The sequence below is a fragment of the Dichomitus squalens genome (assembly GCF_000275845.1).
Source record: "Dichomitus squalens LYAD-421 SS1 unplaced genomic scaffold DICSQscaffold_95, whole genome shotgun sequence".
Lineage (NCBI taxonomy): Eukaryota > Fungi > Basidiomycota > Agaricomycetes > Polyporales > Polyporaceae > Dichomitus > Dichomitus squalens.
The window spans coordinates 50,514-64,926 of NW_006766977.1; the positions used below are offsets into that span (position 1 = coordinate 50,514).

General features: G+C 55.4%; 3 protein-coding genes across 3 annotated transcripts; 2 read left to right on the forward strand and 1 right to left on the reverse strand.

Annotated features, from left to right (window-relative positions):
* Window positions 1–3,252: 3,252 nt before the first annotated feature.
* Window positions 3,253–4,076, reverse strand: DICSQDRAFT_158106 (uncharacterized protein). The gene is made up of 4 exons (XM_007371266.1): window positions 3,956–4,076; window positions 3,844–3,895; window positions 3,690–3,749; window positions 3,253–3,544 (listed from the first exon to the last, which is right to left on the reverse strand). Exons 1-4 carry the CDS (start codon window positions 4,010–4,012, stop codon window positions 3,417–3,419), a joined length of 297 nt encoding a protein of 98 aa, XP_007371328.1. The 5' UTR covers window positions 4,013–4,076; the 3' UTR covers window positions 3,253–3,416.
* A 297-nt stretch (window positions 4,077–4,373) lies between these two features.
* On the forward strand, window positions 4,374–9,242 carry DICSQDRAFT_72525 (uncharacterized protein; the record flags this gene model as incomplete). The annotated part of the gene is made up of 26 exons (XM_007371267.1): window positions 4,374–4,575; window positions 4,634–4,708; window positions 4,761–4,934; window positions 5,003–5,052; window positions 5,108–5,206; window positions 5,257–5,358; window positions 5,466–5,639; window positions 5,694–5,715; window positions 5,783–5,886; window positions 5,938–6,022; window positions 6,081–6,132; window positions 6,199–6,234; window positions 6,304–6,470; window positions 6,536–6,591; window positions 6,641–6,890; window positions 6,946–7,195; window positions 7,265–7,305; window positions 7,379–7,542; window positions 7,616–7,765; window positions 7,874–8,068; window positions 8,133–8,192; window positions 8,256–8,283; window positions 8,364–8,383; window positions 8,488–8,670; window positions 8,739–8,806; window positions 8,867–9,242. 26 exons carry the CDS (start codon window positions 4,374–4,376, stop codon window positions 9,240–9,242), a joined length of 3,183 nt encoding a protein of 1,060 aa, XP_007371329.1.
* Window positions 9,243–9,804: 562 nt separating this feature from the next.
* DICSQDRAFT_94249 (Cullin-4B) lies at window positions 9,805–13,278 on the forward strand (the record flags this gene model as incomplete). Its single annotated transcript, XM_007371268.1, has 11 exons — window positions 9,805–10,051; window positions 10,107–10,405; window positions 10,468–10,541; window positions 10,591–10,698; window positions 10,767–11,074; window positions 11,134–11,249; window positions 11,306–11,810; window positions 11,877–12,070; window positions 12,123–12,342; window positions 12,396–12,568; window positions 12,634–13,278. 11 exons carry the CDS (start codon window positions 9,805–9,807, stop codon window positions 12,886–12,888), a joined length of 2,499 nt encoding a protein of 832 aa, XP_007371330.1. The 3' UTR covers window positions 12,889–13,278.
* Window positions 13,279–14,413: the final 1,135 nt, after the last annotated feature.

The window sequence follows — 14,413 nt, forward strand, 5'->3', positions numbered from 1 at the left end:
CAGACAAGACGAATCAGAGTTGCGAACAACATTCCTGTCTGAAACGCTGAGCTTCATCATGTGCATGGGGCGCAGTGGAGGGAAGATGCGCGTACCCCATGCGGATCACGCGGATTCGTGCCGCGGACCGCGAGCCCAGGTGTGACTGTATAGCAGTTGTGTTGGCGAAGACCCGTCCTGTCGGAGCCCCGGGATGGTGAGCCAAGATGGAGACGCGGCATCAAACAGATCGACCCAGTTTTACTTTGTTTATTATAGGTTTGTAAGCGTTCGGAGGCGGGTAAGCTCTGAGCTCTCCCTCGCCGGCGGACAGTCGGGCCTCGGTGTCAGTTACAGTCAGAGCTGGCGAGCGCGTGGTTCGATTGAGGCTGGGCTGGCTGCCCCCTTGCCTCGCGTGCGTCGGCGCCATCCGCCACTAGACCTGTGCCTACGCCGCTAATAGCTCGCTAACTCGCAGCTAGCGCAATTCCGGCACACGTAAGTTCACCCGGGCTCGCAGACGGCGTCGACGTGCCTTCGCACTCAATGAGCTGCGCTGCGCGCTGTCGGCGATGCCCAGCTCGCCCACATGCAGCGCATACGCCCATCTGCGCCACGACTCCGCGCTTGGCTGCGTGTGCGCGGTCCGCGATCGACTACGGGCACAACCTCTCAAGCGTACATTCGCATTCCCTCTTGTGCGGTCCCCTCTCAGCGCGCAGCTTGCGACGCATGCATGCTGTTCCTGCTTACGGGCGGTTTCGGTCGGTCGGCGACCGACCGAGTGCGGATATCCCGAGGAATGCAGGGACACGTCAGTGCGCACCAAGGACGGGGGCCGCGAAAGGGGCGCGGGGGTTCCAGCTGTCTCTACTGTCCCCGGCAATCTTGAGTCGTCGACTCGAGCGACTTTACCTGACAGCCCCTTCCTTGTTCCGTCCACCTTGAGGCCGTGACCCAGACCTCCCTACCGCCCCTCGACTAACGGGCTTATTGTCAGCGGCACGCTGGTGACAGCGCGAACGCCAAGTGCCCGCGTAGAACTTACGCAAACAGATGATGGTCCATGACGGTGATGGAAGCGAATCAAGTCACGTCCACCATCTGCATCCCAGTGAATGTCCAACAGTACTGCACGCTCGTCACACCTTCCGAGCCCGCACTCACCGCCCGGGCAGGTACTGATATCAAGGCGAACGACGCAAGGTCTGGCAGGTGGAAAGATTTGTATCGGAAGGTTGCCTGATTGGGGATACGTCAGAGCATCCGCTTTCGGGCTCTGGCGGTGACTCTATACATGTACTGTGCGATGTCCATACGTGCTCCAATAGGCAAGCTATTAGCGTTGATGGTAGCAGGGCGCACCTCCGCTCTCGCATGAAACCGCAAAAGCACCGGCAGCCAGCCGCCTCGATTCAAGCAGCTTGGGGCTCATCAGGCCAGCCCCGGGTGTCGGGCACCGTTCGCGATCAGAACATCTGGAGTTCCCCGTCCCTGCGATTATGCTCCATCCTGTTCATCACGTCGCAAGTGCGGATAGACCCGACTCCAATCATTGCACCGTTAAGTAACGTTTCTCGTTCACCGCGCGCACGGTAGAGCAATCGCGTATGGGCCTGCGCGCCTGAGCCTGCGGAGCATCGCCGTCCCTGCAACAACGCTCCATTTTGTGGCGCGTGGCCAAGCGACCCCGATTCATGTAGTCCAGCGGGCGGGGCTGTATACGACGATCATTGGGTCTAACGGCGAGTCGTTTGCTCCTACTCAGCAAGGCGTGGTGTAACATATATGCGTCAGCCTAGTACGGGCGATATACTCTTGGCCCCATAGCCGACTACATGCCAAGGCGAGCCCAGCTCCTGAGGCGGATGGGATCTAGAACGATTCTTCAATGCATGACGCGCAGCACGGAGGCGCATACTGGTCTAGGTTCTGAGATGAGCACATTGGTAGGTTGTTGCCCGCGATCGCCCACCACCTGCCTAACGGGTGCTGGCGGTGTTCAACGATGACTTCGGATAGGCAGCTGGATGACAGTGCCGATGGGACTGAGGCAGTGTCAACATGTCTTCAGTGCACGGTCAAGTTACAGCTGAGCCCACCGTATACATCAATGACATCGGCGTCCACGACTCTTGGACACATCTCATGGACCCGGAATGTCGTCTAAGAATCGAGCAGTGGATCCCAGGCAGTTGTCTCGATCGCAGAAGTCGGGACGCTTGCCCTCCGGGGACTCGCGGCCGCGGGGTCGCGAAATCCCCCTGCGGACGTGGCTTTCGACTTGACACACCCTGCACACTATGGCAGCAATAAGATGACGCCACGAGCAAGCTCTACCTGAAGCCGTGCACGGCACGGAAGGGCCCATCGGGGGAAGACTGGACTTTCACAGCGAACAGCAACGATCAGCAGTCTCCCAGAAGACATGGCACGGTGAGCAGTTGCCAAACAGCTGGAACAGCACCATGCCGCGGGCACAACAGCTGTCGATGGCGTATAACTGGAACGGTAGACCTCGAACGGGATTTCGCCGGCGAGGCGCTGTGAAATGTACGTAGAGGGTGGGTGAGGTCGCAGGAGTCGGTCATCTTTACTGGCTTCGCAGCAGGCAGGTCTGCTCGCGAGATGCAATATGGCCGCGCCGATACGTGCCCTGGACGAGTGATGGGGGACCTATGCGGACTGATGACCGAGAAGAGAGAAGTCGAACAGCGGTGGGTGGGTCGTACAAGGGTGGGATCGATTGCCGAATGCACGTAACACCGCATGGGAGAGTGCTGGCGTGGGCAGACTGCAGACGAGAAGCCGCACGAGACGGATGTGTTCACATCTGGCTTAGGTCGCAGAACTCGGATGTCTATATCAGGAACTTTGGAAATGATGGAGATGAGGCCTTAGCTTAAGCCGGTTTGGACACACGCGGTGGCGGCTGGTTGGCAAATCTGCAGGCGGTAAGCGGCTGAGCTGACACGCTCCGAAACGAATATCGGCTTCCGGTCTTCGGTCTATAACTGCACGGCACGGTACGTGAGTTCGTGTACCTTGGGGAAGTTAGGGAAGCGGTTGGCTGAGATGGTGAACGGAAGGGTACCCGGCAGATCCGGTGGCTGTTGGAGTGGCCCAACGCGGTAGACGGCGAGACCAGATCCGCGCGCGGGGGGTTTAGATTCTCATGGGGCTTGTAGAAAGTGGCGCATCCAGCGCCGAGATAACTTCCAAGTTCCAAATAGCTCTGTCAGACAAGTAAACAGCGATGAATTGCGTAGACAAACAAGGGAATTCCGCGATAAGCTATTTGATTAACAACAACATATACGTACACGAGGCGTTGCAACTGGTGACCGACGGTTGGTGATTCGAGACCAGATCTGAGCTCTAGCTTGTTTGAATGCGGGTTGCGGCGATCAGACGAGACAGGAGGACATTTCTGAGAATCAGAAGTTTGTCGAGGCGTCTTGCTCAGTGGCGAGTTTGTCCAGCCTAGCCTTTTCCGCGTCAAGGCGCGCGAGGTTGGTGGCGAGGAAGCCTTGTGTGAACTGATAGCCCGATACAATTCCAGTAACTAGGTGAGGAAGGCGGGAAAACGTCATCAGTGTTGTTCTCTAGTGAGAGCATAGCATATGGAAGGAGGCGAATGGGGGAAAGGTCGAACGAGGAAGGGACCAAGAGGCGGGGTCAGAAGGGGGAAGCTGTGTGAAGACGCTCACCTACGCCGCACAGGATGGTAGCGTTCCTGTTGAGGCGAAACAACCTGGCACCTAGGATGGCTAGATGAAAGTGGATCAGGGCGAGTGGCAAGGAAGGTGCGCAGCGGGTACGAAACAGGAGGACAATGGGATTGAGGATTGGGAAGGAACGTACCACTTACAAGAGCCGAGGATAGGCCAGCAAAGATGCCGTCGCGCTGAGCTTGCTGAGCGATGTATTGTGGTGTGAGAGGAATGGGAGGCCAGACACATGGAAAGATACGTACGCGTGTGGCCTGTGCGACGGCATCGATGGGAAGAGCACGTATGTCTTCTGCGGCCATATTGTGCACCTCGCGGTCGCACTTGCTGATACTCTCAATGAGTCTCACTGACGGTGATCGTGCGTTCCAGTGGCGGCAGCCTGCCAGCCAGCTGCTCGCACGCGTGACTCCAATGCGTGACCCGGTCGCGTCCCCCACGGCGTCTCCTCACGCGCCTCGACCCCGACCCCGACCCCGACCCCGACCCCGACCCCGACCCCGACCCCGCCCTCGTCACGGCTCGCCCGCCCTCTCCCCGCCTTCCCTCTCCATCTGCAAACTCAGAGGCGTTTCTGATGGCAGGCCGCAGAAAGAGAAAGTCATCATCGGACGCTCAAACCGCATATACCGACATCCAGTGTCTGCCCTACCCTTCTCATCCATGCTAGATTGTGCTCACACCGCCTTCTCCCTTGCAGCGGCCCTGGCCAGTATCAAAGCCAAACTCAATGGCAAGCGGCCAGACCGGAACTCTATCCGCACGGATCTTCTACGCCTTGCAGCTTTCGCCGAATCACTCTCCGTGCATCGCCCGCGTGCTAACAAAGAATGGTCTCACCGCATCGATGAGTTAGATGGCGAGGGTCAGCTCCACTGCCCTCCGTTTGCGTGCTCAAGCAGAACTCTAATGTCTGTGCCCAGGCGTTGCTCTATGGAACGCATCTTTGGTCCAAAGAGATGTTTTAGACGATACATATCGCTCCTTTTGCGCAGCACGTAGGTCTTCTTTGCCTTTCTTCTCCCATCCACCCACATCTGGCCGCGACAGTCAGGCTTGCTGCGTTCCGTCTTATCGAAGCCGGAATCGAAGACAAGCCAAGTATAGAATGTATGGAATCGATTTCCCCAAACATGTCTCATATCCGCACCTTATCCCCGCCATTCCCACCAGCCCTCATCCATGTGCTCCAACTCGCCAGCAAAGTTGGTGCGAGCCTGGCAGGTCAGTGTCCCGTCTCGTCCACAATGATCTGATGTCTCTTACCTCCCTGCTCATATTCATTTATGCAGACGTGGGCGATTCCGACCTTGCCGCCAGCGTCCTAGCTTCGGCAGCAAAAGTCGGTTCTGCGCTCATTATAGGTTTCCGTGTACACTGACCAACTCGCAACCTAGTATGAAGAACTTCTTAGAGCCGCGGAAGACCCGCAGAATGAGCACGCGCAGGGTATAGCCCGGGCAGTCGTGCTCTACTATTCCAGCAGAATGGAAGCCGTAAGCGCTGACTCTTTCTCGGCTCAATTGTCGCTTGACTCGTCTCGTAGGCGTGGCGAGAAGGGAATGCAGGCGTGGCTGAATTTATGCTCGAGAAAGTTGCAGGTACGCCAGCCACCGGTATTTGCAGGATGGCAGGCTACGAGCGATATGTCCTTATCTAGAGAACGATCAACGCCTCTCGCTTCTGACCCCATCCGACGTAAGAAGTGCCGTCCGATGTATTGGAAGTATTGGACGCTGATCACCTGTGCTTAAGCGGAGAACACTCGCAGGAAAGCTGCTGGTCATTGGTAAAGGAGTTCTCCAGTTCAACTCGCAAGACAATACTGCCGGGAATGGTGCGAAGGACGCCGTCAAATGGCTCCAGCGCGCTTTTGCTATCATCGAGTCCCTTGAAGACGCGGCCGACCCCGCGGAAGGCCAGCTGAAGGTAAGGCTCCTTTCGTATTACTCAATGCCGCTCACACGCAGCGGTCAAACCTAGCGATCAATCCTAAGAACTCTGTGTAAGTGGACTACGCGCCTTCTCCGTTCCGGAGCGCCACTAAATGCCGACCGCACGCGTGCGAACAGGTCGGGCATACTTCCTGGCATCCTCACAAGACCCAGAACACCTAGCCAGGGCCGAAGCATCGTTGCAGGAACTCATAGATTCCGCTAACATCTCCCTGGATCACGTAAGTCGGACTTATGTTACTGCTGTCATCTTGCACTTACAGCTGTTTCAGACATCTGCCGAGTATCAGCAACTTCGATGGATGAGGGTCGCGATTCTCAAGCGGCGCAAAGCGGCGCACACCCCGCTTCTTGAAGGTAAGCCTACCACCCGTGTAACAGATTCCGACCGCGGTCAATCTGTCGGATGCCGTAGCATTCCGGGCCATCATCGATCATATGGAATTCTCGGAAAACAACATCACAGAGTGCGTACGCCCCTCTTCCCCTTGTTCATACCTCCACGGATTGATGAGATCGTTGGATGTCGGAAGCATTTTACAAGAGTTACGCAGCCTCGGCCATGACCAGTTGAGTTTAGCGTCCCGTAACCTCATTATCGCCGCATAGACACCACGTGTGCTGAGCGTCTTGTCTAGTGCCCTGGTCATTCTTGTCCATCTACACTGCTTGCAACAAGCACTTGAAGCTCGAAATAGCGCAGGCCTAGTCTATCTGGATCGTATACTGCTTTCCTTAATTTTCCACAGTTCCAAAGATAGCAGTCATATGAAGGCAATGCAAGACGTCACGACCGCCCTCGATCGTACGTCTGCCGTCAAATCATGATATGTGTGCATTCTCTCACCAGGAGGCACTTTTCTCACAAAGTCCTGGACAACAAAGAGTTCATGCTCCCCAAGGTTCCAACAACAGCGTGCTTGACAGTGAGGGCGCCCATACATTCCAATCGGCTCACCTGAAGCTCCGGCGCAGCTGTTTTGGCAGTTCGGAGATCGGCACTATCGAGCTAAACGCTGGTCGGAAGCCGCCGACTGGTTCCTTGCCGGAACCCATGGCGTGTTTGGATCGATGTCGAAAGTATCCGACCCAAAGTGTCTCCGAAAGGCGGCGCTTTGTTATATACAATGCGGCGAACACGCTCGAGCTTCCGCAGTCATTCGCCGCTGTCCATCTCAGGATGCCGCGACCCATTACGTAGCACTACTCGCTGCAGTCCGCCAAGGTGGGTCCTTGCTTAGCGCCGTCAGAATCAAGACTTGGAGACCCATATCCAACAGGTCTGCAGGACGAAGCTGTCATCGCGGTCCACGAGATGGTACACGCATCTAACTTCAATAAGAAGATGCTACTCCTTGCCACTCGGCTGGCAAATGAAGCTGGTATGAAACATTTGCTCCTTTCGGTACTCGAAGCCTTGTTAGACGCGTCCCTCCGGGACGGACTGGTGAACCAAGGAGAAGCCGTTACGTTAGTGCGCTGTATCATTAGGCTTGTTCTCAGGATGATGTCAGAACCCGGGAGCAATTTGTGAGTTCATTTCTGAATTTGCGAGAAACCATTTATCTGATCACCCGGGTAATCCCATATGAATCCCAGTGCGGAATTTATTCCCATGCTGATGCGTCATTTTTCTACGTGTAAGCTAATTCTGAAAAATACTATCCAGTTCCACAGCTGAGCGCTGATCTTCCCGGTACACATGTCCAAAAGCTCTGTCGCTGGTGACGGCGCTTCAATCAAACCTAAACACCGCCGTCGACAGGAGAGACATCTCGTGGTTATGGCGAACCGCTTACAACGCCGCCGTGCAGGGATGCGCGGAATGGGAAGACCACGAATATACCATATCGGACCTGTTTGACATTGCAAGGCAGGTAAGCGTAACTCTCACCCTACCATGCTCCATCTTTGTGGGAAACCCTGTGCTCACGTGTGAAACGCTTGTAGTTGCTAGAATCGTATCTGAACTTCCCGGCGGTCGACGCCGAGATAGGCCTCCACGTGTTCTTGATTAATGCCTCCTTTGCGGGAGCCGCGGGAAGAGGTAAGACTCCGACCATATTCGCACTCAGTCGCAATCACGCTCCGCTGCTTCCAGTGTTCGCATATCGTCATGAGGTGACAAGCGACGCCGCTGAGGAAGTATGGCAATTTTGCATGCGTAGTTTCCCTTCTGCTGATAGAACGAATGTCATCTGTGCTAAGACGGAACGCCGTAAGGGAATTGGGCAAATTATCACGACGAGCAAGGATCGGATCCAGAAAGTACTTCGAATAGTAGATGCGCTCAGAGAGGAAGAGATCCAACGGGCGCACTCGTTCCTCAACGTCTTATCCGTGTTCGAGGCGGAGATCGCGTGCCATACCAAATCCTGGAGCCGCATCTCAGAAGTCATAGAGGTATTGCCTCACTTTTACCATGCCGAGAACACCGCCAGGAATCTGACCAGTCGTTCTGTAACAGGAAACCGCTCGCATACCACTTGTCGACTTGGGAACGTTCGAGGCAATTGCAGACACATTGGTAGGCCCTTCCGTTACCCACCAATCAGATGACTGACGATGTGCCGCTCTTCTATCTCCCTAGTGGGTGGAGAAAGATTGCCCCGTAGAAGGTACAGACATTCTCCTTTGCTTCCGCCGGAGCTCAAAGGATGATACCGGAACGTCAACTCACATGCACCTCGCGATATAGTTCTACTTGCTGCGCTTGAGGTCCGTTTATCCCCCGCGCCTTCTTTCGATGCACGATGTGACCTTGAGTGGCCTGATCTCCTCGGACGGAACCTACCATTGCCCCCGTAACCTCTATCCGGCAGGCTATCCTACACGCTAGCCTCGACCGTGCTGCCCTGTCAGTTGAGAAGTTTTCGAGATGGCTGCGGGCGATATGCACCATCCTGCTATCGCGGAACTCGGCAGCAGATCGTGCCAAAGCCATTGGTTATGTCGAACAGGCAGTTGACGTACTCCAGGAGCACGGCGGGATGGATGATTCTCAGGTGCGCGTTCGCATGGATGCTGTAGAACCAATGGCGTGCCGAATCTGAGGTTTGTTTTGGGCTTGCAGGCATATCCCGTGGACGAACGGCATTGGCTCATGGGGACGGTCTACAATACGGGTATAGAGTGCTTGCAGTTCGTCTCGATCCTTTACTGTCTTCATTGCACCACGTCATCTTCACGAAATTTCCGTAGTGCGTCGCTCTTGGACGAGGCAAAGAGGTGGTTTGAAGCGGCCGCTACGATCTGCCGTTTCGTACCCGACGGGGACGCTCGTGCAGACAGGGTGAGGCCCATATTCATCTCCGGTAAAGCTCAATATGTACTGATGGAGTCGTTCCTCAGGTCTCTCAGACTTACACCTCACTTCTTGCTCGTTTCAGCCGCTAGCTCTGTCTTGAACTCCGGCGCCAAGCTTTCGTTACTGCCAAGGACCTTCTGGTGGCTTAATCCAGGAACAATAGGTCTTGCTCTAGCTCCTGGTACGGTCTGGGAAACATCTGCCTTGGTACTTGACGGCTCTGGCTCTCGACTATCACACTGCTCTGGCCACGTCTCTATATCCTATTGATCTATAGTAATGAAGGAGCGTCACCGCACCGAAGGCGATGGCTCAGATACCTTCAACGTGGTACAGGTGGAGTAGTAGTTCATAGACGTCTTTCCGGTTGGGATAAATGTACAATTGCTACGACCTTTGTATCGAACACATGCATTTAGACCCAATATCATAGGCGTGAGTGCTCATCTTCGCGTACGATACCGTTCGCCAATTGTTCGAACAATCTTAGACCTTGGGCTTACATTGGGGCCACCTTGAGCATTGATGAACGGAATCCTCGCTTGGTAGACATCGGTTCTATGCTGAGACATGTTCAGCGAGTAACGTAGCACCCTCTGGAAATGTTATTTGTCGTCTCAGTTCCGAGGGTCCTGAGTGCAATATGTAATATCGCAACCACTGCGTACGCCGACAATTACCATAAAGGGGTGGATCATCTAGCGCCAATGAGGAGGGCTAGCGAGTAATCTTGCCGGCCGGGCGATGACGTCCGCGGGGTCCGTCCTTGCGCTCAGCTCTACGAGTACACCGAGACTGAAAGCATCCTGTTGTCGTCTTCGCCGCTTCCGCCATGACGGACGTGTATTCGCTATTCACATTTCCTACGACGTCGCGCGGCTTCAGCGCGCTGCCCTCGCAGCCCCAAGCGTTCCCGAGCACCAAGGATTCGTCCCGGTCTGCTTCTCCCCCACGCAAGATCGCTCGTCTGGATGGCGCGTCTGATGCTCACTCCGCTTCTGCCCCCAGTTCGCGCGCAGGTGTTGCTGAGCCTGCGGACAAGAGGGGTCCGATTGTCCTGCGGGTCGTTGGGCCATCAAGTGAGTGATTGTCTCTGTGCACGGATCTGCAAGGACACTGACCGGGGGCTCTCAGTTCAACCTACTCCTGACGGTGTGAGCAATGAGGAATACGGCCTCGTTAGACGCACTATCAAGATACTCCTTGATCCAGAGGAAAAGTCGCCCTTGCCGGCTACGTATGATCGCATCTCTCGTGCTTGCCGGGCTGTCGTGAACGAAGCGGGCAGAGGGGAGGGACTGTATGATTTCCTGAAGATGGAGCTGGAACGGCGAGTCAGTAAAATGGAGGAGAAACTGGGGGGTGAGCCTCGCAAGAGTGTGGATTGGCTTGTTCCTTTCACGGAGACTTGCGAGTGGTTTGAGAAGCAAGTGGTGAGTCGGATCCTTCCCCCGTTGTGCTATCTGCCCCTCAACTTTCGTATCACACCTTGCAGGGCTTGCTGCAATCTCTTCTCGCATACCTTGACACGCTCTATGTTGCGGAAAGAGGGCATTTAATTGGGACGAAGTACGTCTTGTCCTAATTATTCATAAATGTCACTAACGTCAAAACTCAGGCAATTGGCATACACCATGTTCACCAATACAGTCGTCAAGAGCGTTAGAGTCACTGCGGCAATCATGGATGGTATTGCCGACTGGCTTGAATGGGAGCGGACGCACAAGTTTGTCTCGATTCCTCATTTCGTTCTGTCGGTTTCTGTCGTCGCTAAGTTCTCATGCCTAATCCTAGAGCGACACATCCCCTTCGGTCCTACCTTCCCAAGCTTGTTCGCCATATGCGGGCCCATGATCTCTATGTGGAGATTATCGAGACACCGTACCTCAACCTAACGCACACCTACTATATCAAAGAGTCCAATGACCTTGCAGATGGTAACAAGCTCAAAGCGGACGAATTCCTGGAACATGTCAAACGTCGCTCCGCGGAGGAGCGAACTCGGGCAGACGAGGTATTGATTGAGAGCAGCGTGAAGTCGATACATGATACTACGGACAACGCCCTCCTTGCAGGAAGGCTCCAGTGGTTGGCCAATGACGGTGTGCTACATATTGCTCCTCCAGTTCCTTGTCTCGTACTAACACCTTCATTGTTACAGCACTTGACACCCTTATCAAGGGCCGGAACGACTCTCAAATCAAGTCGATGTACGAGCTGTTCGCCAAGGTCGGCGGCCTTAAAGTGCTCAGTGCCGCGTTCAAGGTGCACGTTCAGGTGAGACTGTTGCTCACCCAGTCCAGCCCTTTCCTGGTTATGGACTATCGCTACAGAAAGAAGTAAAGGGTATCGTGACGGACGTCGCAAATGACGAAGAAATGGTCCCACGCCTTCTCGAGTTCAAAGCGTTCGCGGACAAGCTCGTCGCGACTTGCTTCGTCGATGCAGTCCCCTCTCCTCCCGGCACAGCACCTTCACAATCCCTCGCATCCTCCTCTAGGACTCCCACGGCGGCGGCTTCTCAACCCGCTGTCCAGCCCAACCGAGACTTTGCTTACGGCCTCATCGATGCCTTCCAAGCCGGCTTCAAGTCGCGCCGGATCAAGCCCGCAGAGATGATCGCAAAGCACTTGGATAAGGCCATGCGGCGGGGCCAGAAGGGCAAACGCGACGAGGACTTCGCCGCCGAGCTCGACGAGGTCCTGGCTCTGTACCGCTTCACGGACGACATGGACGTCTTCCGCACGTTCTACCAGCGCGCGCTCGCCAAGCGGCTGCTCCTCGGCCGCAGCGCAAGCGACGACTTTGAGAAGGCGGTGCTGAAGAAGCTCAGAGAACGTGAGCCTTGAAGCGAGCCCACTATATGCGCGTATATACTCACTCGCCTCCGCGACGTTGGTGCAGAATATGACCCGGACTTTGGCAATGGGGACAAGATGTTCAACGACCTTGATCTGTCGCGCGAGTTGATGGCCAGGTTCTACAAGGAGAAGAAGGTGGACGAGTCGAGTTCGCTGCACAAGCTGACGGCTATGGTCCTGCAACGGAGCTCTTGGCCGTTCGCGGCGCGCAAGACGGACATCCTTCTCCCGGGATGGGTTAGCTGGTTTCCTCAAGTCCCATTGCGATCCCATGCTGAATGCGCTGTAGATGCAAGATGACCTCTCTACCTTTGCGAACTACTACAAGTCGAAACACCAAGGACGAGCGCTAGATTGGGACCACGCCCTAGGCACTGCGACGTTGAAGGCACGCTTCAAGGCGGGCAACAAGGAGCTCTCTGTGAGCCTGTACCAAGCGGTCATCCTGCTGTTGTTCAACGAGGAAGAGGAACTGGCGTACGCTGACATCAAGGAGCAAACTCGATTAGGTATGTCGCAGGAGTATGTGCATGCGCATCTCCCCTCAACTGTGAGCATTCAGACGACGGCGAGCTGCAGCGGACGCTGCAAAGTCTCGCTTGCGGGAAGAAGCGGGTGTTGAAGAAGACACCGGCGGGGAAGGAAGTGAACATGACGGACACGTTCCTATTCAACGTCGACTTTACGGACCCACGCCACGTCGTCCACATCAACTCCATCCAGTCCAAAGAGACGGTACGCATTCCGCTCGCTGTCTGGGGGTGTGTTCGGCCTACTGAGGAGCCTGTGAACGCGTGTAGCCCGAAGAGACGAAGCGGACACAGAGCTCGATCGAGGCGGACCGGAAGCACGCGCTGGACGCCGCGATCGTGCGGGTGATGAAGGGCAAGAAGGAGCTCACGTACGAGCAGCTGAAGACGGCGACGATCGAGGCGGTCAAGAACCACTTTGTGCCCGAGGTGTCGATGATCAAGAAGCGGATTGAGGGCTTGGTGGAGCAGGAGTACTTGCGGCGGGACGAAGAGGACCAGAACCGGTTCTTCTACGTCGCGTAGGGGCTACGACGTTTCAAAGAGCTCGGATGCGGGCGGACCTAAGACACGTGCTACCGGAGCCGGGCGCGCGGTAACGACTTAAGGGGGAGTGCGACTACCAGTGCGATAGACTAGTTGCAGTCAAGCTACCCACTACTCCAGGGCGAGGCGGCGAAGTTGGGCATGTCGTGAATGGACGCGCTCGAGAATGTCAGGCTTTGCGCGACGGATCTGGACCACGGTCGACTGTGCCTAGAGTGATCCCTGGAGACCTGGCCAGCAGCCGGGCGACACACTGTGATGCGGACCAATAGTGAAGTGTGTGTACAGTCCGCTGAAGCTGAGAGCTGGCGGTGGCCACCGCGGCCACCCGCGCTGTTGATGAGCGACGCTGAGAACATCGAGACCGTTGAGTCCAGCGAGTCTGGCGGACTCCGCCGGACTCCGGGGATCACATGATCTGGCCAAGCAAGGCACTGCTGATTGCCGCTAGATCCCCCTGGCGCCTTTTGCGAATTTCTTGTGCCAGCGCAAAGGGGTGCACGTACATACTAGTTCGTGGCAACACTAGATACAAGCCATTGACGCGTCCACGTATAGTATCGTGTTGTCTACGGAATATATGAGACTAATGGCACGAACCCTGCCACTGGCGAATGTAAACCAGCTCGAAGAAACGGCTTCCGCCGTCCTCAATCGGCGGTAGTAGGTAATTGCACACAACATCTGTCTAGTGTAATCGGCGAGCCCTCATCTAGTCTACATCATAAAATAACATACAAGCCCAATGCAGTTGTCACTTGAGATCGCTTTTCCGATACAATATGACGTACTCCTCCATGCCTCCCTCCAAGTACACTAATTGACCTTTCCCTACTGCATAAACCTGCTCAGCTGCCTTGGAGACAAAGGACTGGTCATGGGTTACGATGTGCACTGTGCCCAATTATCAATAACGCCTCCATCTCCAAAGTGCCTCTGTCGTCAGGTAGTTGAGGTGGTCCGTCGGCTCGTCCAAGACAACTTGAAGAAACTGGGGAGACGACCTGAACGTCGCCAAAGCGAACACGATGGGAACCATCTAGCTCCCGCTTAGGGAGCGCCAGGCTGGAGAGCGTTGGCTCTGATCCTGTACTTGCCAGGTGCGCACGGAATCGCTTGCTCCGCGCACTCCGGATTCCTCTCCTCTATGAAGGAGAGAGCAGAGCAGGGTACTGGTGGAGCTCGTCGACATGATGTTGCGCGAAGTAGCCAATCTTTGCAGCAGGGTGTTGGGTATTCTTCCCTCTGACATCTGCTGATGCTGGCACCCCGATGATGGTCTTTACGGACGTTGTCTTCCTCCTGCTATTCGTCCCCATACAAGGTGGGATGAGCAGCAGCGCCGCGAAGACCTCAATACCCCAAACTTGCGGGAGCGACCTTAGGATAAGTATGCATGTAAATGAAAAATACCATTAAAATCGACTTCTACGCTATGCGATACAATATAATACGTATGGGCAGGCAGTAAGCAGGAGCCGAGACAATGAAGTGGTCGTAGATT